Here is a 22,436-nt window from a genome sequence, read left to right as displayed (position 1 = left end):
TATTATATGGCATAACTGGACTGAAATACAATTTGTCACTGAACTAACAGAACCAGTCATTCGCAAAAACGACTTAACAATCAGGAACAGGGCCAGCAGGCAAACATGTTTACACAGCAGCACAGAATAGCCAGATGACCACATAAAGGAGAAAGCGTGATCAAAATTATTCTAAATAGTTCTAGAAAGGTTAGGTTCATGCACATGTCTTTGAAGGAGAAATGACTTATGTGAAATGCCTTTACTTCCTTGACTACTGGTTTGGGGGTTGAGCAATAATAATAATAATAAAGAAATATCTGTTCTTTTGAGGGTACTTTGCTTACCGAATTAATCCAGGTCAGATACTGAATTGAATTTTGAAGATACTCTCTCCAAAATACATTGGTCTTCAAGATTTTCACCATTTCCATGCTGTGAACTTGGATGTCAAGTACGATTTTGCTTTCATTATCATCCATTATTAATAAGACAAGACCTATTAGTCAGGAAAACACTCTGCAAAGACACAACAGTCTAGTTTAAAGTATTCATAACTTGTTTTTCAGGATAACTTGAATCACAAAAAGAGCTTACAGCCTGTCTGCGCTCTACAGCCTGTCTAGAGAACATAACACGACTAGTTTCTGTAAAAGGAAGCAAAAGAGAAATGAATGAACTAAACATGGATCTTTGCTCCACCAGACATGCACTAACCTGCTGTTTTATTCCTATGACAGAAAAGGACCTGGCAAACCCTGCACAGCCTGAAATCAAGGAACAGTGGACATCCAGTACTTGGCTTTGGTGGTATGAGTTCAACAGGCATTGTGCTGAGAATCATGCTGAGGATCTTTAAAACACAGAAGTCAGCTTGCACCAGAGTTGCAGCGGTACTGTTGTGTGTTAAGTTTTGTGGACTGTCAGAGCACTTGAGAGTGAACAAACATTTTTGTCCTCCTTCATTTTTTTTAAAATTCACAACACAGCTAAGATATTTCAGCTGCTACTTACACTTCTACATTGGACAAATGAGATGGAGCTCTGATTATAAGAGAAAGCAGAGGAAGGACCCTGGGAACAGTGGGACTCACCCTCCCCAGGACTTTATACACTTACTAAAATCTTCCTTGTTTGTTGTGTTTCAGTGGTGACATAATGTTGTGGAGATTTAAGAGAACAATATTACACAAAATAAGAGCGGTGCAGGTTATTCATTATCAAGATAACACTAAAAAGATGAGAATATTTAATTTTTCTACATTGGAAAACAGAAAAAAAGAAGGTCATTACTTTGTAAAGGACTTTGTAATTCTCTCCTTTTATGCTGGGTTTTGTGTTCAGCCCTAGCTGGCACAGGGAACACCTTGTTAGCTATATAATAAGTTTCTCCAGACTTTTTTTTATTTACTCTTAGACATATTACAGAATTTTCATGAGTTTGTGCACCTGTGCAGCTGCCGTCAGTGGTGATTTCACTGGCTATTCCCAGGCTCACAGAGATGGGCATGTGGCTGCTTGTTCTCTTTGACCTCTATCGCATTATAGACTTGCCCGTGTACTTTTACAGAATACTACAAACTTTTCTTTGGAGATCCCAACCAGAGAAACATTAGTGCCTTTGCCATACAGGGGTGTATAAAGACGAGTTCCCTGTCCCAGGGAGCTCACTGGTCAGAAAATGGAAGACAAAAAGCTATGTTTCTTAATGCTGGAACAGAGCACATCCAGCCAGTTCAGCTTTACAGAAGCTATCAAAGCCTTCTTTCTTTCCGATTCTTTTCTTGGGTTGCCCTGCATTGATTTCTCTCCTCAGAGATGGTCAGCCAGCCTGGACTGGGAACTGCCATGATGTGTGATTCCCTGGCTCACTCAACCAATAAACAAAATGCCTGAATCCATCCCCAGCCCAAATCCACCCACAGCCCTATCTTTCCTGGGGGTAAGTGCATGTGAAAGCCTCCAAGTGACTCTGCTTTCACAGCCCTTTGAGCCCTGTTCACTTCCTTGCAGACTGCTCCAAATGTTGCTCCCAGCTGGAGGATATGGCAGACAAGGACCTTGTTTTCCCCTTTCTCCTTCTCCAATGAGTCAAATTCAACATGCAGCTGACATACAGTATCTGACAATTTTCCCTCCTCACCATACCAAGGTTTTGTGCTAGGCTGGTGTGAATTTTCAAAGCTGTTTTTGATAGTCAAGCACTAGAGGGCGGCAATTACTAGCATTTTAGCAACTAAGGACAAAAAATGGCAATAGGAGATCAGACTAGGGTGCATCTAATCTCCTCTCTAACAACAGACACCAGAAGGTTAAGGCTGAGCAGGACAAGCATAAGGCAGAAAATCCCATTCTTCCAGATTTCAGCAATTTCTGATTCAGCAGCTTCCTGAAACGAGGTAGTATATTTGTGTTTAATAGCTCTTGATACATTATTTTGCATGAATTAATATAATCACTTTTTGAATTCAAAGAAAGATACATTATTTTGCATGAATTAATATAATCACTTTTTGAATTCAAAGAAAATTCTAGCAATTGCAATATTCTGTTGCAAAGGGTCTTCTTAATTAGTATGTGAAAATAGCCCCTCTTTTTTTCTGACCTGTTTGTCTCCTGCTCATTCATTTGATGCTCCCTTGTTCTTATACTAGGAGTAGTCACTCCGTCTTCTTCACTGTTACCAGTTACCAATATGCCAGTTATGTCTCAGTTATATGTTTTCTAAACTGAACAGTTTGGGCCTGTCAGATTATTCTTTGCTTGGAAACTGTATCGGTATCTCTGACTGCCTTGCTGTCCTTCTCTGCACCACTTTGTCACTACCACTTCTACTAAATTCTGTCTCAGATGGGGGAGCTGGAGTCACATATGATACTATAGGGTCTTACCACAGATTTACAAGAAACAAAATGACAGTCTCTGTTTTGTTGTCTACTCCTTCTCTAAAGCGTACAGATGTCCAATTTGCTTTTTGACTAGTTCTGAGCACTCAGGTGACATTTTCACAAAAGCTTCTGCTAAAATTCTAAGCTATTTTCCCTAAACAGGATCATCGTATTAAATCTAAAACCCAACTTTCAAGTTAGGACTATTTTTTCCTGTTTACACTGAACTTCATATGTGATTTTATCATTCAGTCGGTATCATGATGCCATCCTACAACTCTTCAAACCAGCTTTCGTTTGTACTGCTCTGAATAATTTAATGTTAACGAATTTTGTCATCTCACTATCCATCCCCTGTTCCAGATCATTTAGGAATGTACTGAACAGTGCATCCAGAAATAGTCCATTGAATAGTCCACCAAATAATCCATTTCAGAAAACTGGCCATTTATTCCTCATTAAACTCTTTTCTTAGCTATCTTTGGGAGGACATTCCTTATTATCTTATACCAACTTAGCTTCTTTAATAAGCCTTTGATGAGAGACCTTATTCAGTATAATTTGTAAACCTAAGTGGACTATCTGAATCTTTTTCACCTGCTTTGATTCCTTCACAGATTCCTATCTTTCTTTAACAAAAGATACATTGACTCTTTCATGTTTTTCCACTTATGCCTGTACTTTTGTTCTCCATTATAGTTTTTATTAATTTGCGTGGTAACCACATTAGATTATTGGTCTAAAATCTCCGAGATCTTAGTGGAATCCTTTCTTGAAACTGGTGTGAAACAATCCAACTGGCATTTTTCCAATTCTAGATTAAGTTTTAACTTACAGATCACACCACCCAGCATATATTTCAGCTATTTCAAGTCTTTTTAGAAAGTTCTTGAGTGAGAATGACCTGGCTCTGGCAACTTGTTGCGTTTTGTTGATACATTCCATAGCATTTTCTATTGTCGCTTGAACTGGAAACAGATCTTTCAAAGGTCCTCCAAAAATGCTTCTTTAAGCTCCTCATGGGAATAAAGATGCAAAAAAAAAAAAAAAAAAAAAAAAAAATTCCACCATGACCTTACTTTTTCTAGTTGCTTCCAAACTACTTATTGGCCATACTCTCTGACAGGCTTCCTACGATTATTTTAGAAAAGAATTTTTTTATGTATGTTGTTTCTCAGAAATTTTTTTTGGCTTAATCTGCCCATCAGAAACAATTTGTGCCATGTTACATTAGCACGTACACAGTTGGTAGCTGATATGCTGAATACTGTTTATATTAGCTGTATACTTTGCCCATATGGAAGCCTGTAAACAAACGTGTCATCAGAATTTTACATTTGTATTTATGAAAGGTAGGACAAAAATAGTTCAACATAGCTCAAAACAAGTTATGGTAGAACCAGAAAACCCTGTTGAAATTTGTTGAAAAGACAGTATCTTTGATGCTGAAAAACAAATCAGTGAAGGCTAGGGGAGTACTTTTGATAAATATCACAATATTACTCTGTTCATTTACTTCCCTGTAACCATTCACTATTTGCCACTGTTATGGAGTTCTTATGATAGTTTTTTTCAAAATGAAATATATCTAAGAAAAATGGAGAAAAGAAATCATCAAAAAAATATGAAAGAAAAGGGAAATGAGTTGTGACTGACAACTACTGTTCTGTAGATATTCTTTCGAAATGGTAATATTTTTGTAGTATATGAGAGTATTGAATGAGTTAATGAAAGGCAGTTACATCCTGCCTTTGGTTTTATCACGTTTCAGAAGGACTTCAACAGTATTAACAGAAATACTAAAAAATGACAGAACCCTTTTGAAAGCTACCCAGAACCTTTAGCTATGCTAAACGTACTGCAGTCTCCAGTCAGGAGTTAACTGACCAGCCTGATGTTACTCTGTCATGCTGTTTACTCCACTACCAATTTTGTTATGCAATGAACCTCCATTCAGTTTCTCAAGTTACAAAGATCTGAACTTTGCTGATGATATCTGCCCCCAGGTTACATTGGCTAAAACATATAGCAAAGGACTGACTATTTATTTAGAAGTGCTAAACAAAGGTCTAATAGTCAGGAAATTAAAAACTAAGGCGGTAAAAATGAATACAGTCTTAGATAATCCTACTGTTTTAGGATCACTGAAACCTGGAGATAAGTTTAATTTTCTGGGCAGGACCTTTCTTGCCTAATTTGGTACCAGCACCTATTTGGTACCAGCAAGCTATTATATAATAGCTTGAGCAGACTGGGGAAGTGCTATTTTAAAAAATATGTAAGCCTAATGATAATACCATCAATGCTAAACTGAATCTATAGTAGTACTGCATCAAATTATTTCTGCTGGGAATCATAGGCCTATAAGGTTATCTAACAGGAGTTTTAGCTGTGGCTACCTGAACTAAATATTTATGTTAAAATGTCAGCCAAAATAAATAACATTGAGGTCTTGGAAAAGGCAGACCTGAACACAACCGCACAAATAATACAAAAGAGAAAGTTGACTTGTCATGGCCAAGTTTTGAGAGGGCCAACCATCCACCTCTGCTTTAGTAACTCCACAATGAATGAAAGGTTGACACAAAAGGACCCTTCCTATCATTATAATGACTACAGAAGAACCATAAAGACTGAAGTATGCACAATGCATAGTGTCCAGCATAGTCCACCATAGTCCAGTACTGATGGCAAACATTTACCTGATGGTCTGAAAAATGTATTGTATTGTATTATATTGTACAAACTGTATTTATGCTGACATAGGATTCATGACTTTTCTGGATAAAGCACAAGTAATCTTTTCAAGCAACACTGAAAATTGCTAATGGGGATTGACAACTAGAAGCAACCATTTATCCTCTAGGAAGAAATCTCTTGAAAGATGTTGGATCAGAGAAAGCCCATAAAGATATTAGTATATCAAAAGAAAGTCATACCAAACATACATTAAGCAAGTTAATTTAGAAAAAAGCTTTATCTTTTGTAAGCTGTAAATTAGTCTACCTGATTTTACCTCTCTAGCAGATATAAAGGAAAGGACTGGGGTTGCACTGGGGTTTTTTCCTGATCTCCAGGGACCAACCCAGAAGGAACAGGTCCCCTGTGCCATATTCCCTTGCCCTGTGGAGATGTCTCAGATACGCAAGGGCACTTCAAACAGCATGCTGTAACTATGTTTAGGCAACTGAACTGAGCCCGTCATGAATATGGTCAGTAAAGCCTAGAAGCCATGCAGATCGCCCTGAAGTAGGTACCTGCATTCAATCAGCTGAATGGCTTGCTAGGTCTCCACCGACCATCACAGGACCTTAGACGACGTAAACGCCTACAGATGAGGTATCTGAATCTAAAGCTGAACCCTATGTCAGGATGCAGTTCAGAGGAACAGCTGTGTCAGTTGCACTTGGAGAAAGGCTGATTCTTGTGTTTCATCTCTTTTCCTTTCACACAGCATTTCCCGCTCTGGGTAGCTCCCTGCCCTCCCCCCGCTCCCCAGGTTGAGTGCAATAAAGATGCGAAGTTTTGGATGTTGGTCGATGGTGTCCAGTGTCTTCATAGGAGACTGTCCGGGTGGCAAAGCCGGTACCTTCCCGAGCAACTCTCTTGTGAAGTAATGAACTGTGGATCTTCACACCCGAAGGGAAAACTCTTAAAATACACCTAAAACAGAGCGGTGCTCTCAACCGGGGACTCCCGTCCCCGTCTCTCGCAAGGGAAGAGCCCGTATCCCTGGCGCCAGGCGCCAGCAGCGCCGTCCCGACGCGCACCACCCTCCGCTGAGCGTTAACGGACCACGCCGTCCTCCGGCGAGCACCCGCCGCTCCCCGCCATTGCGGGTGAACGGGGAAAAGCCAGCCCCGGAGGCACCCCTCGAACGCCCGCCCCGCGCAGCTACCGGCATTAACCCCGGGAACGGGAGCCAAGCGGAGAGCCGCGCCCCGAGGGGGCGTTTTTGCTTCCCTCCCGCGCTCCCTCACGGCAGCGACAGCCGGTCAGAGCTGCTCAGGGCAGCCGGGCGCCGCGGGGCCTAACGATGCGCCGCCGCCGCAGGCAGCCGCCGCCTCGGGGAGCCCCGGCCGGCCGCGGCGGAGGAGGCGGGGCGGGGCGGAGCGGCGCCGCCACCACCTCCCGCCCCAGCCGCCTCCCAACGGCGGCAACGGCGGCGGCGCACCCTCTCCCCGCCCCGCAGCGAGCCACACGTGACCAACCCCGCGCGCAGCGCTCTCAACGGGCCCAGCGGGGGCGCGCGCACCACCACCACCGCCGCCGCCGCCGCGCGCTCGCGCGCGCGCACCCTTCTCCTCCCCTCCCCTCGCGCAGCGCGCGTGCTCCCGGTAGGGGGAGGGTGGGGCAGGGGGCGGGGCCGCGGCGAGCGGCGGCGCTTCCGGTTGGGCGGCGGGCGAGCGGGCGGGTCTGAGGGAGCGATAAAGCGGCCGCTATTTGGCCGCGCGCCTCCCCTCGCCGCCCCCCCCCCCTTTCCCCTCCCCTCCCCCCTCGCTTCCCCCCCCCTTCCCCCCTCCTCCTCCCCGCCCCGCCGCGCGGCCCGAGTCCGCCAGCGCTCCCGGCCCGGCCTGCCGCCGTCACCGCCATTGGGGGGGGTGCGCCGAGCCCCTCCCCCGGCCCGGCGCCCGGCGGCCATCGAGGAGGTGCCTCAACGGTGAGTGCGGGCCGGGGAGGCGGGAGCGGGGTGGGGGGAATCCTTCTCCCCGCCACAAGCGCACGCATACACCGGCCGGCCGGGGCCTGGCGAGCGCCGCTCCCCTCCCCCTGGGCACCGGGCCTGGGCCTTCCCCTCGTCCAGCCCCCGCCGGGGCGGGCGCGGGGGCGTCGCGGGGGGTGCGGTGGAGTGGGGGGAGCGGGCGGCCGTTGCGCGCGCGGGGGGGGGTGGGGGGGGCGCGAGGGGGCGGCGGTTGGTGCCGGCGCTGCGTGTGTGGCGCGGGGGAACAAAACAGGCGAGGCGTAAGTGGCGGCTCCGTGCGTGGGGAGGGAGGGAGGGGAGGCGGCTGGGGAAAATACCCGGAGCTCGGCCGTACGGGAATGAATGGGCGAGTTGCGTGACTCCCTGCCGGTGCGAGCTGCCCCGGCGAGGGAAGCGCCGCGAGGGCCGGGGAGGAGGGTGAAGCTGGTATCTGCGAGAAATCCTCTGCCCAAGCCCCCGAAGGGAAAGTTAAAGAAGCGGAAAGAGAGGCAGGTGAGGCACGCTGTGAACTCCGCTTTCCTGGCGGTGAAGTGTTGCGAGAAGCCTTGGGCGAGGGGCGGGGAGGGGGGGAATAGTTTTGCACGGGACATTGCTGTTGCGAGACTGTCCATTTCACTCGTGACGGAAGTAACTGCGGAGCATTGTATCATCCCTGAGATCAGTGAGAGGGATGCAAACTAAACGGTCAACAAAAGCCCCTCGATTGCAGCCTTGCATTATTAGAGAGGGCTGAAGCAAGTCTAAGGCTAGTGCCGTTTTAGAGCTGATTTCTGAAATAAAGGAGACTCATTTTCATTATCTGCACTCACTTTTTGGAGCCTAGGGAAGGGCTGGTAGCAGTAGCCTGGAGTAGCTGACTGGTGCAGGTGTTAGGAGGATTTGATACTTGGGACTTCAAAGTGGAGTTGCATTAGTTGATGAGATAACAATTCAGCACTGTTAAAGTAAAGGGGTAGTTGGAAGCTTGAGTTTTTTTTTCAGATTGAGGATATCTAGACTTTGGATTTCATTTTTCTCTTCAGTAAGTTATCTTTGAACCTAACTTACTTGAAACTGGTTTGCTTTCAGAATAATTTAAATAGAGTTCTTGGCCTGATGTTAGCAATAAAAGTGAACTGAAATAGTATTAAATCATAGGTCATGACTGGATTGTGCACTGTGGTTGGTCCAGTAGCTCTTTATTAGCTCAAGTTCAGCACTGCGTAAGTATGGTTTCCAGAGCCATTTTGCAAAGCTGTCTATGTACTATTGTGAAGTTAGAGCTAAAAAGCCCTATCGGAAGTATGTGGAATTATTTTTTTCTACCCTGAACCTGACATAGATATGGTGACATTACTTTGTAGTATAAACCATTGTTATATCTTATATTAAAAACTGATCTTGCTGTGTGGACTTGTCATTCTCTTAGAGAAGATGGAAATCTTGCAGGATAGCTGGACTGCTGTCTCCTTCATATTTCTAAGTCTTCTGCATCTGGGCCAAGTATTGCCACTTTTCAGCTTTCCTCTGACTTGAATCTTTCCTGGAAACATGGAAATGCATAAAACAGCTGCCTCACGCCTGGATCTCGTGCTCAACATTTCCTCATAGTACATCTTGCAGTCTCAGTTACTGATTAGGTCAAGGGTTTCATACCTTTTTTAGGCATGTAATTTTAAAGACATGGTTCAGCAGTCTCTGCTGATGGAGCTTTGCACATATAGCCAGGCTGGCAGTTGTCAGTTCAGCTGTGAGTATGCAGTCAGATTCCTCTGGATGCTGCTGGATTAGCAAAAGCAGAGTAGTGTGGTTCTTGTCTGCAGTGGGTTCACAATGCATTGCAACTCACCCGTTCTCTGCTAGTTGCACTGTGAAGTGCCAGCCCTACAGCATTGTAGGGATGTTTATGTGCAGCTTTCTTCGGGAGCTAAACCTCTCTTTCTTTTGTCAGCCACAATACAAGGACGTAGCTTCAAGAGAAGCTTCAAGAGAATCATTGCCATCAGGTTGCCATTTGCTTTTTGACACTGCAAGAACAACATGTAATTTTCCATTTTGCTTAAATAGAACAATAATCCTGCTAGTAGTCATAAAAGCAACGGTGCAGCTGTATCTAGCTTTCTTGTGCTAAGAACAAATTTTACTGTTTACCATGGACCATGTTCAGGGACAAGGGCTAGTATGACTGAATTGTTTGTCTACCAAAAACTTTCAGAGCTTATGAAAATGAACAGCCCATCTGTCTTGTGCAGTGACTGTGCTTGTGAGAGAAGAGTTGTGATACGTGGCACTCTGTACAGGTGGGAGGATTATTGTTGGAAGGAGAACATTCCTAGAAGTACATGCTGACATCATCCCTCACTTGATGTAGATAATGGCCAATAGATTGATGTCATGAACTCAGTAGGAGGTTGCTGGAAACCTCTACTTCCCACTGCTATGTCGCCTGTCATTGCATGATTGGACAGATGGCAGCACAGCGTAGGATAGCCATCACTTTTAAGCCTCAGCACGCATTACCTGTGGACATAGGAACTCCTTTATTTCCTGCAGTTCCCTTCCTGAGGGCTTTTCCAGCTGTGCTGGCATCGTTGATGTGTTGCATATCTTCATTCTCTGCTTATGTCTCACCAGACTTGATTCTGTATCAAGAGGAAAAAGGAGATCATAGATCCTTCTGCCAGGGAGAACCAGGACAGTCAGATTTTGAAAGATGATATGACGGGCTACTTGTTGCTGAATTCTGAAATTGTGCATGTCATATTAAAAACAACTCATATTTTTCTGTGGCAATCTAGATCTGTAACTTGAGTCCTTTGTTTCCCTCTGGCACTGCCTCAGAGGTCTCAGAAATAACAACCACTGCTTATCCTCTGTAGAGGTGCAAGAATTTATTAAACAGTGCAAAACTAAGTATAGAATATGTTTATTAAAAATAATCTGAAACGGTTAATAGATAGATGTATAACTAAGAAATTGGAATGGGATTGAAAAGTGGAGGTATCACGTTACGTGCCAGAGTCACTTTGTTGTGTCATTCCATACCTGCATTCTTACTGATATATAATATTTCCAGCAAATTTTTTGAGAGGCTGTAGGAAGTGTGGCTAGTTCTTCAGGGGGATGGATGATGGGATGCAGAAGGTAGGAACAATCTCTGAAAAGAGGTAATTACTAGTTGGGTAGATATCAGAAGGTCTATCTGCTATGTGCATTAGCTCAGGCAACTTCTGTTGCTCAGTCTAACTTGAGCTCATCAGAGATTGGTGATACCGTTTGATTGCACTCTGTGGTTGCTCTGTGATAAATGTAGCCAACTTCAGAACTGCATACATTCTATTTGAACTCTCTTATTGCTTCTGACTTCTTGGGTACTTTTCTTTCCCCCAGGTCATGGCCTCAGCCTCACAGATGCTGAATGCAAGCAGGAAAAGTAGGGATTATTGTTCTTTCCTCAGATATGGGTCCTTATTACCAATCCATTTTCGCTGCCTTTTTTATGGTTATGGCCAAACTACAGTGTAGGAGACAGAATCTGGTAAGGGTCTCTGTGCATGTGGAAAGAGGTGAAGGTAATAGGAATCATTGCAGGTTCTAGAAGTGTGAAAGAAGAGGAATGGTGAGAGCTGAGTGATGGAGCACCAGCTGAGACTGGTGGTACCACTTCTGAGATCTCTCCAAGCAGCTCTTACGTTGATTGGTGGGCACTGATCCATGTCCCTTGAGGTCAGCAAAAATCTTTAGTCAAGCTAAGAGAGGAGTTTGTGCTGAGGCTGTTTGATTTGATTTGATACTTGTGAGTGTAGTGAGCTTGTAGACAAAAGCACTTACCTCTTCAGGTTCAATAGAAATCCTCATGTCTCGGGAAAAGTCTGAATGCATCTTGGCTGCTGTATATGAAAGTTTAGTATTGCAAACTCCAGAACCTTAGTGGAGGTTTCCTATGTGACAAGTACTTAGTCTGGAAGAGGAGACAAGATGTAGACACAGGAGAGACAAATGCTAGGCTTCAAGCTGCTGCTTCAATTACACTATATTTTCAGAATAGATGGTTGCTTCTATTTGGGTATAGCTGTATTTGTTTTCTCAATATTGCAGCCATGAAAAGCTAGGAAAGTTGGACGGGGTACAGAAACACTGATTAAGGAATCGAGTTCATCTGTGTAGTGTTAATGTGACTTGAAACAGCTATAGTCACTGGGACCGGGCAAATCCTGTAACTAAGGGTTTTGATGGGAGCAATACTAAATCACCCTGTTTACAAAACAGGTAAGACCTGGCAGAATGTCCAGGAAAAGCGAAGAGACCTGGGATTTATGAAACAGTTGTCTGTACCTGGACTGCTGGCAGCGTGGTTTGTCAATTCTAGGTGTCTTCAGCAGGCTTGAAAGATGTTCTAGTTTGTCTCCCTTCCCCTGTTTCACAGGGGACCTGTCTCCAACGATAGCTTGATCTTTATCCTGGAAATCTTGATTTTCCTTGAAAAAGGTTAATTGCCCCCAGAAAAGGCACCCATAAAATCAAAACTGTTTGGGTTTAGCATTTGGTCAAGTTATTAGTTAGCAAAAGGACAGCCTTACCCATTTTATAGCACCAGTTATTTTCTTTATCGTTTATATGGGTCTGACTTAGAGCAGTACAGGGATACACTTTAGTGTCTACAATGAAGAAGGAACATAGTTGATCCTGTTGAGCTTTTCCAAAAAGGACCTTCTTAGCACAGATTACGTCACAGTTCGTGCAGGTCCAAAGTTGTGGGAACCCAGTTACTGAGCAGAAGGTTTCTAGCCTAGCTGGCTCTGCTGGCTTGGACCTGTCTAGAAAGCAATAACATGCTGTTCTTCAAACTTCTGCTCAATTAGGCAAGGAAGGATCTGAGGAAGGGTCCAGTGCAAGGCAAGTTCTGATGCAAGAGTTCAAGATAAAAAGAAATATGAATCAAGCAGTTACCTGTGTGATAAGCCTGAGTATAGAAGAGGAGAGTAATGAGAAGTATGTAGAGACAATGGCATTTTAATATAAAGTAAGAAGGTAACATGAGAGACTGACAATAAAATCTTATAGACTAACTGTTCAAATACATGTCAAGTGAATGAACAAAATTTAAATTTTGTTCCTTCAAAAGTGTTTCAAAAAATTTAAATTGATAGCATGAATTAAGAGTGGTTCAGCACTGTGCAGCTTCATTTTTGTTCTTGGAATGAATACTCTAGAATGAGATTTACTGTTCCAATGTGTCATGGCCTAAAATACTATGTTACTTAAAAGATGTCATGCTCTGTAGTATGCTTAAATTCAGTAGTGATTTCAGCAGAAAGTGCAGTTTCTTCAGTGACTGCCAGCTTTAGTGTGCTGAAGATACAAAATCAAAAGCAACAAGTAATGGCTGTATAAGGGAAAGTACCCAGAACTCTTGAATGTTATTTCTTAAGCCAAAAGCTTGAATGTCAGCCTTTGAACATCTTCTGGAGATGAAAATACAAAAGTATCTGTGTTTCCAGAAATACCTTCTGGTGACAAAGCCTATGGGCAGCTTTGTTGGTTTGTAGAAAGGAGTTAAGGACCTGATTTTTCTCACTTTTGTATTTGTCAAAAAAATGGAAGTTTCCACTGTAAAATAGGATATAGGTAGGGCTAAATAAAAGGAAAGGATGGAAGGTTGGATCAAGTGTAGGGAGAGGAGTGAATAACAGAAAACCCCTGAAAGGGCAAGAGCAAGGTGTTGTGTAAAGAGGAGGAAACAATAAAGAGTGGGAGATATTTTTGCCTAGTAATTTTTGTCATAAGTTGTGATAAATTCAGTTTGGAAAAGCCTTTTTTTTGGTTCTTTAGGGAAAAGAAAGAATTGAGTAGAGAATTCAGGATTGCAACCAATTTTGGAAGTGGTAAAATCTCTTCTGGTTCTGAAAAGGTGATACTATAGTATGCCCTTACTGTGTTATGCTGTGATTTGGTTAAAATGGATTCTTTTTCTTTGTCTCTTATGGTTAGTTCACAATTCTTGGTTTTGAAAATCATTTTTTTCCCCCTGCCTGCCCCTAAATACTCAAACCAGAACCCAAATTTTAACACTAAGGGCTTTTATGTCTTCTGGAGTATAGGGCATCTACAAAGGCTTGCTTTGGGTTTTTCAGTGCAAGTTCCTCATTCTTGCAGAGGTGTAGGTCACTGAGGTCCTAAATAGGTCCTGTTGCTTTATTTTGTTTTGATCCTTTCCTGAGATACAAAGTTTTTTTGTAAGATGTTGAGAAGTGTTTTGTGATTCACACTGAATATGGTATGGATTACACTTTGGTGCATCTTTTGCAAGTAAATGTATAGAATCACAATTTGTAAGGTTGGAAGGGACCTCTAGAGATCATCTAGTCCAACCTCCCTGCTCAGCAGGGTCACCTAGAGCATGTTAGACAGGATCACATCCAGGCGAGTTTTGAATGTCTCCAGAGAAAGAGATTCCACAGCATCTCTGGGCAACCTGTGCCAGTGCTCTGTCACTCTCACAGGGAAGAAATTCCCCCTCACGTTCAGGTGGAACTTCCTGTGCTTCAGTTTCTGCCCATTGCACTTGTCCTGTCACACAGGGCAACTGGAAAGAGTTTGTCCCCGTCCCCTTGACACCCTCCCTTCAGGTACTTGTACACATTGATAAGATCCCCCCTCAGCCTTCCCTTCCCCAGGCTGAAGAGGCCCAGCTCTCGCAGCTGTTCCTCACAGGGCAGGTGCTGCAGCCCTCTGATCATCTTTGTAGTCCTACGCTGGACTCTCTCCAGTAGCTCCATGTCTCTCTTGTCCTGGGGAGCCCAGAACTGGACACAGTGCTCCAGATGAGGCCTCACAAGGGCTGAGTAGAGGGGCAGGATCACCTCCCTCGACCTGCTGGCAACACTCTTCCTAATGCACCCCCAGAGACCGTTGGCCTTCCTGGCCACGAGGGCACATTGCTGGCTCATGGTCAACTAGAGGTAGGAGACTGCAATGTAGGATCAAAAGATCCTTCCAGTTCTGTATTTGTAGAACAGTGCAGTTGCTTCTCAGATATCAGTGTGTGTGTGTAGACAGTATACAGTTGGATGTTCTTTTTACATATATGTAAAGGAGGATTCTTCAAGCTCTGTCCGTGGTTCCATCATGCTTTCTGATTGGAGCTGCACCCATTTCTTTGAAAATCTACCTGTTCCTGTGGCATAATGTAAAATGCATACGTATTGTGTGTGCAAAAAAGTTGTTCCATGAGGAACTGAACTAATGAACCTTAATTTCTAATGGATTTGTGCTCTGTACTGTTCAGCCCATTTCCCTTTCCTGTTTCTTTTTGTATCCACATCACCCTTTGCTAGTCTGCTTTCCTTCTCTTGCTGCTCCAATCCCAAAGCAACTTCCTTCTGTTCCTGATTTTCATGAAACTTGTAGAAATTCAATTTGAGACTGTATTGCTCAGTTCAGTTTGACTGGCATTCATGGTAGGGCAATGTGTTTGTGTAAGCCTCAATTTCCTAAGAAACCAGGGAAAAATACTTTTGGAATAGATTCATAAAACTTGTTTTGGATGCATATTTTTAGATTAGCTATTAGTCTAATGTATTTTTAGACAGGAAAAATAATGTTAAATTGACACAAAAACATTGACTGTAAGTTTGTTTTGAAAGTGTCCTATGAGACTCTCAAAATTAGCTTGATATCTTAAGAGTGACATTTATGTAACAGCTGTTTAGTTTGAGTCTACAAGGAAAAAAAATCAGCATTTTACATAAATGTTGAGAAATGTCCAAATATTCCTTTTTAGCATAGAGATATGTCCAAATGTAGATGAAAATGGTTTACAAAATATGGTTAGATTTGGTTTTCTGTTTATTCTATTAATAAGTAACTCATTTTGGAATTAATGGAATCTAGCCAGAGTGTTAAAAATTGTTTGCATTTCAGATGCAATGTTTTTTGGAGGTTTTATTATAGAATTTTTATTTTGGAAAAGCTTTCATCCCTCTGGGGTGAGACAAAAGAAAATATGCTTTGTATGCAGAGGGCTATCAACTACACAAAAACTGGATAAAATCACTGCTGTTTTTTGAAATAGTATTTTTGGTGTTTTTAGAGCAGCAGATAAAATTATGCAAGGGAAAAATGTTTTCATAATGGATAGAGTCTCCATGAGCAGCAGCTTTTTTTTTGTGTATAATAATTAAGACAAAGAAAATAGTGTTTGACAGAAGGTAACAGAGCCTAGTCTTCAGGATACTGTATTTCTCCTTAGAAAAATTTTATCTGGCTTTGTCAAAAATAGCTAATTTGTTTTGAAATTTTGTGATGAGGATGCATTTTTGAAATGGTTTTTATTTCAGTGGCAGTGTTTCAAAGTACTTTTTGATTTCAATGTAAATGCATATTGTAAGTAAAAATTTCTAATTTGGGAAGAAAGAACAACTGAGAATGCAAGTCATGTTTATCAAATGGAACATAAATTTAGCTATTCATTGCTTAAGTTCTTTTCTTACGGTTTGTTTGCAGATTTTTGCATTGCTCTAAAGGCCTACTGTTCCACACAAGCTTTGGTTTTCAGGCCTCACTGAAGTAAAATAACTTGCAAAATTTGGAGGCACCTGTATTTGAATTCTTTAATGAATGAGTTAGTACCATGCAAAAAATTGTTTTCTAAAATGGAGGGGGAAAAAAAGCACATCAAGTTCTTAAGAATGACAGAAGAGCTAAAATTAACATTGAGAACTAACTGTACAGATTTTTTTTGTCCTTTATTGCAGGAACTCTGAGGCTTGCTCTTTAAAAGGTGCTGTGCTGTGAAAACTGTTACACACCGTAGAAAAATGGACATGTTGCAGATACTGCGTAAAACCACAGAGCGCTTAGAATGTGATCACTGCAGTTTCAGAGGAACAGACTATGAAAATATACAGATTCATATGGGTACCATACACCCAGAGTATTGTGATGAAATGGATGCTGCTGGTTTAGGTAAACTCATATTTTATCAAAAAAGTGCAAAATTGTTTCACTGCCACAAATGTTTCTTTACCAGCAAGATGTATTGCAATGTATATTATCACATCACAGCACAACATGCAGCACCTGAGAAGTGGAATGAGGAGCAGAAGGAACAGGTAGAAAAAGAGTCAGATTCCTCCAAAAAAAGTGTCAGTCTGGAGCCACAGAAACCTTCCCTTTCCCCCGAGTCATGCAAACCTGCCCTTTCTCCTGAGCTCCCCAAATCTGAACTAGCTATTTCTCCCAAACTTCAAAAATCGTCCATGTCTGCAGACCCAGAGAAGTCATCCCAGGCCATATCTGCAGACCCAGAGAAGTCAGCCCAGGCCATGTCCCCAGACCCAGAAAAGTCAGCCCACGCCATGTCTCCAGATGCGGAGAAGTTAGTCTCTGCTGTCTCCCCAGACTCAGAGATATCTGCCCAGACTGTATCCCCGGAATCACAGAAGTCATCCCCTGCTGTGTCCCCAGACCCACAGAAGTCATCCCCTGCAGTATCCCCAGACCCACAGAAGCCAGCCCCTGCGGTATCCCCAGAGCCCCGTCGGCATTCCCCTGCAGTATCCCCGGAGCCCCGTCGGCATTCCCCTGCTGTGTCTCCGGAGCCCCGCAGATACTCTCCAGCTGTGTCTCCGGAGCCAAAGAAACCTACTCCAGCTGTATCCCCTGAGCCACGAAGGTATGCCCCAGCTGTGTCTCCTGAGCCCCGGAGGCATCCTTCTCAGATGCGTAGGCCTGCTCCTGCTGCTTCTCCTGAGACCCGGAGGCCTGCTCCTGCAGTTTCACCAGAATCATGGAGACCAGGTCCCACTGTTTCCCCTGAGCCTTGGAGATCTACACCTCATGAGATACAGAAATCTTCCACTGTTTCTCCCTGGGCTTCAAAATCTGCCATGTCAGTGTCCATGGAACCCCGGAGGTCTGCTCCTGAGCCCCGAAGGCCTGGCCCAGTTGTGTCGCCAGAGCCTAAGAGGCTTGTTTCTGACTCATGGAAATCTACTTCCTTTTCTGAATCTCAGAAGTCTACTCTTGTTTCTTCTGAGCCATGGAAACCCATCTCATCTGTTTACCCTGAAGGCTGGAAACCTGTTCTCTCCCCTGATACATGGAAGCATTCTCCCCCTGTTTCTCCTGAGCTTCGAAAGTCTAGTCACACTGTTTCCTCTGACAGTTGGAAGCCTTCTTTCTTTCCTGAGGTCCGTAAATCTGCTGCTTCAGTATCTCCCGAATCCTGGAAATTCTCTGAGTCCCGGAAATCTGTGTTTTTTTCTGAAAATCAGAAAGCCACCCCTGCTGCTTCCTCTGAGGTTCAGAAACGGGCCCACTTCCCTGAACCTCGGAAAAGAGCTCTATTTCCAGAGTCACGTAAATCTAATCCTGCTGTTTCTGCTGATAGCCAAAAACGTGCTGTCTTTTCTGAGCCCCAGAATCAGGTGTCTACTTCTGTTGTTTCTACTGAAATCCAAAAACATGCCCAATTTTCTGAAGCCCAGAAGTCAGCTCCTGTTTCTCCTGAAGTCCAGAAGCATGCCCTATTTTCTGAAGCCCCAAAACATGCTCCCATTTCCCCTGAAGTTCAGGAACGTAGTTCCTTTCCAGAATCTCAGAAATCTGCTTCTCCTGAGATCCAGAAACATGCCCTCTTCACCGAGTCCCAGAAACCTACTCCTCCTATTTCTCCTGAGACCCCCAAACAAGCTCTTTTTACTGACTCTCAGAAACCTACTGTTTCTCCTGATGTTCAGAAACATGCTGTATTTTCTGAGATGCAGAAGTCCGCTGCTTCCTTATCCTCTGATGTCCAGAGACATACTGAACATGCTGTACCTGCTGAAATCCAGAAAAGCATCCTATTTTCTGAGTCTCACAAATCTGTTCCAGGTTTTTCTTCTGAGCCCCAGACACCTAGTGAGTCTGGTGAGAGTGACTTACTTTCTCACAGTTTAGATGATCAAAAACCACTGGATGATTTATTTTCACAGGAGGAACAATTAATATTAGCCAAAGAGTCACCAGAAGACATGTTATATTCATGCCCCAAAAAGAAGCCCAAGAAGGAAAACCAGGAAAACTCAGATTCTGAACTAAATAGCAGTGAGTGTGGAAAAACAGAGATGGACTCAATGGAGATAAAGGAGCAAGAATCCAACAGTGACCAAGAGCAATATGATATGGAGTCATCTGATTACGGCAGAGAGAGTAAAGTGGATGCAACTACTCCCATTCAGCCGCCATGTGTGCTGCAGTTTACTGAAGAGAAAGAGGCTTTCATCTCGGAGGAAGAAATAGCAAAATATATGAAACGTGGCAAGGGAAAGTATTATTGCAAAATTTGTTGCTGTCGTGCGATGAAAAAAGGTGCTGTCTTGCATCATTTAGTTAACAAGCATAATGTTCAAAGCCCATACAAATGTAAAATATGTGGCAAGGCTTTTCTTTTGGAATCTCTTCTTAAAAATCACGTTGCTGCTCATGGTCAAAGTTTGTTGAAGTGTCCACGTTGTAATTTTGAATCAAATTTTCCCCGAGGCTTTAAGAAACATTTAACCCATTGCCAAAGCCGTCATAGTGATGATACAACTAAAAAACATTTGGACAGTCTTGAACCACTTGAAGAACAAATTTAATCTGTTTTTCTCTTATGATAGAAAATCTTAATTTACGGAAGTGTTCAGAAGTGTTGCTGTATGTTAACCAAGTAGTTTAGCTGATCTGACAAGTCAGAAGATGCATGGTTTATTGTACTATGTTTAACTTGTCTTATAGCTGTATTACTGAAATGATTTACTTTTCAAAAGTAATTTTAAATACATGTTCATGTCTCTGTATTACCCATCAGTAAAGTCATATTTTATTTTTCAGATGTACTATGTTTCTGAAACCAAAATGGATAAAAATTAGTTTTGTAAAGATTTGTAAAACATACAGGCAATTAAGGACCAGAGTGGCAAGCAAACTATATATTCCTGTGAAGACTGAACTTGATTTGTTAAATGTCTTATTTTTCAAAATGTTTTTATCCAACTCAAATGGAAATTCTCATCAAATTAAATGTGAATGAGCCAGGCTTGAGAAACTGCCAATCTTTCTGAAATAATTCTGCCCTAAGGTTGTAATTGAGTGTATAGCCATTTGTTGGAAATTTATTGCACTCAATTTTCTGGCTTACTTGTCTCAGATTTAGGAGCATCAAGGTACTTATTTTGTGATTCTGTACTTTGGCCATGTTTTAAGCATGTACTAATATACATTAAATTGATGGATTAACGTCAGACTATGTATAGTTCAACATTTTCTCTTGATAATTCGGATGTTTGTTATGTCAGAAAAAAACCCTAAATTTCTTGTATCTGGTGAAATGTTATGCTTTAATCTTTTAACAATAAAACCCCAAACCTGGGCATTGACCATTGTTCTTTTCTTCCAAATCGAGAGCAAAACCTTTAGTGTTCCATCAAGTCATAGTCTTTCAAATACTGTTGCGTAGCATCGTGCAATATAAAATAATTGTATAGTTCTGCTATAGATACTACAGCTTCTTAGTCATCAGCATATGAAAGCTAGGTTAGTCTAAATTCTGTCTATTTCAGAAAAACATATTAGACACAAATGAGGAAAACATGGAAAACTGGAATGTGTACATTGTTATTTAGCTTTTTTGTTATTTAAGTATTAGCTGTTCAAAAAAATTAAGTGTTTCATAATTCAGCAGGAGCATGGATTTTATGTGGAGGTAGTACAAGGGAAGGCTTGTTCTCCTCAGGGCTAAATTAAGTCTACACTTAAACTGTTGGCTTAAAATATGAATGTGATGATGTAAAAAAGCTCCTTCAAACTGTGAAATTTTCAGCCTTCGAGTTGCAGATTGATTTAGTTGAAGCCTGGATCTAATATCTTTTGTGGTTTCAAGAGGAATTCTGGAATAAAGGGATAAAACTTTTGAAGCACTTGCATGCCTTCTCAGTGCTACCTACTAAGACCAAGCTTTCTTGCATGGTACTCTTAGGACTAAAACCACTCTATGCTGTTCTAACTCCAGTGCCACTTACTAGAATTTGCTTGTGTGCTTTTTTTTTTTTTTTTTTTTTTTTTTTTTAATAGGACTGACTAGATAAATCTAAAGTGAGAGTTTTTTGGTCTGGTGCTTGACTATTAAGGCTCTGCCAGTGTCATCCTGCTTAGTGTAACAACTGCTTTTTATCAGTCTTGTCATGGTCATTTGATTAAAAGGATGCCTGATACTATTTACTATTTGAAAAAAAGGAAGAAATCAAGGAAGAACTTGTGTTGGAAATAGAAAAATCAAACCTTTACAGTTTGATTTCTCAGCATTGACAGATTCTGATTTCTCACTTCTTTGCACCTACTGACACCTTTGAATTCTGGGAATTCATCCTCAAGGCTTCATGCTGCTCCTCTACATATTTTTTTTTTTTTTGCCAACTGACTCCACTTGTACCTGATTTACTCCACTGGTACCTTTAGTCTTAATTTACAGCTGTCAAAGTGTACTTTAGAACTCTCAGAGATAAAATTAGCAAGTCCTCTTGATACTGTGACGTTGAATCTCTTCTAATCCAGGTATGATGGACTCTCTTCAGTTTCTCCCAGTACAGAACTTCGCAAAAGCCCTGTGGAAATTGAAGAGCACTTCTAGCATATATATTTTTTTTCTTGTCCAAACTAAGTATTCTTTTACCGTGCCTTACACAGTAATAATACTAGTTTGAGATCCTTAAGATGTGTAGGAAGGGTCTGGTGAAATTTCGACTAATTTCTCTAAGCAACTAGGGCATTAGTAGACAGATCAGTTTGGGGCTTTATTGTTTCCCTTTCAGATGACCTCTAGTTACAGTTGCAGAAGAGATGATGAATGCTCTGAGTACAAACAATAATCATTCTTTTCTGAGACAGGAAAGAAATGCAAGTGAATTACTTCAAGATTTACCAGTGAAAGAATTTGTTTAAAATATGCCTATTGCTATATTTCAACCCTTCAGGGTATACTCTGTGAAATAATGTGAATTGAAATTGTTACGGTAAACAAATAAAATTTCTGTAAACTGCAGGCCTGTATATTAAGTTGCTGGGGCATTTTATCAATGCTCTCAGTTGCTGTAGAGTGCTACTGTCTTTACTCATGCCTGTTCTTTAGGATAAAGACCCTTTGTGGTCAGTGCTGCCTTCGTAGTTCTAAGTTCAGCTTTTTTTGGAGGTGGAGTTTGGTTGATGAGCAAAATGGTCAGGATGGGAGATAATAAGTGGGGCAAACACAAAGAAAGATTATGTATGGCAAAACTACTGCAGATATTGCAGTTCCTTCCCTCTTTTTCTGAACCCTGTGGGCTGCTCCTTCCTAAGAGAAATATAATTACATTCCTTTGATATAAAGAAAACAATATTTTTCCCAAAAGGCTATTTATAGCAATGTGGTAGACAAAAGATTTCCAAATGTATTACTTACATACGCATTGTATACAGTCATCCATAGACGACACATACAGCTGCGAAGCCATTACCTTAGTAGAAGTAAGATGAAAAGCCTCTTTGGAACCAGTGGGTTAGGGCTAGGGTTTAGAGAGGAGAATGTACAGCTCCAGTTGAAGTGGGGCTTGATAGGGATCCGATTTAAGCTTTCAGTAAGAGAGAAGAGTAAAATTAAACTTGAAATTTTTATGAATTTTCATAAATATCACTCGATTTTGTATGATGCTTCACTGTGAATCAGGGTAATACTTCATCTCAAATTTTTTTTTAAAAATCTTGTAGAAAATGTAATTGTTGACTATTTGCCACTGGATTCATAGTTTTGCATTTTGGAGTTCTTTAACACATCAAGACTGTGAGGTTGAATAGCTCACTGTTACATTTTACTAATACGAGTACACCAA

General features: G+C 42.1%; 1 protein-coding gene across 2 annotated transcripts; it reads left to right on the top strand.

The window, feature by feature from the left end:
* The first annotated feature begins 7,266 nt into the window (after positions 1–7,266).
* Positions 7,267–19,952, top strand: CHAMP1 (chromosome alignment maintaining phosphoprotein 1). 2 transcript variants are annotated; one of them, XM_062575313.1, is made up of 2 exons: positions 7,267–7,527; positions 16,305–19,952. In XM_062575313.1, the coding sequence occupies exon 2, from the start codon at positions 16,368–16,370 to the stop codon at positions 19,170–19,172; it is 2,805 nt and encodes a 934-aa protein (XP_062431297.1). In that variant the 5' UTR covers positions 7,267–7,527; positions 16,305–16,367; the 3' UTR covers positions 19,173–19,952. The 2 variants fall into 2 exon arrangements, with proteins under 2 accessions (XP_062431297.1, XP_062431306.1); XM_062575322.1 differs by lacking the exon at positions 7,267–7,527 and adding an exon at positions 7,910–8,061.
* The last annotated feature ends 2,484 nt before the right edge of the window (positions 19,953–22,436 follow it).

Source organism: Rhea pennata, chromosome 1 (assembly GCF_028389875.1).
Source record: "Rhea pennata isolate bPtePen1 chromosome 1, bPtePen1.pri, whole genome shotgun sequence".
NCBI lineage: Eukaryota > Metazoa > Chordata > Aves > Rheiformes > Rheidae > Rhea > Rhea pennata.
Note: the sequence above shows the minus strand (reverse complement) of the source record. Positions and strands in the feature narration are given on the sequence as shown.

Coding starts and splice junctions, on each gene's coding strand:
- CHAMP1 (XM_062575313.1), top strand. CDS start 16,368: ATGGACATGTTGCAGATACTGCGTAAAACCACAGAGCGCTTAGAATGT.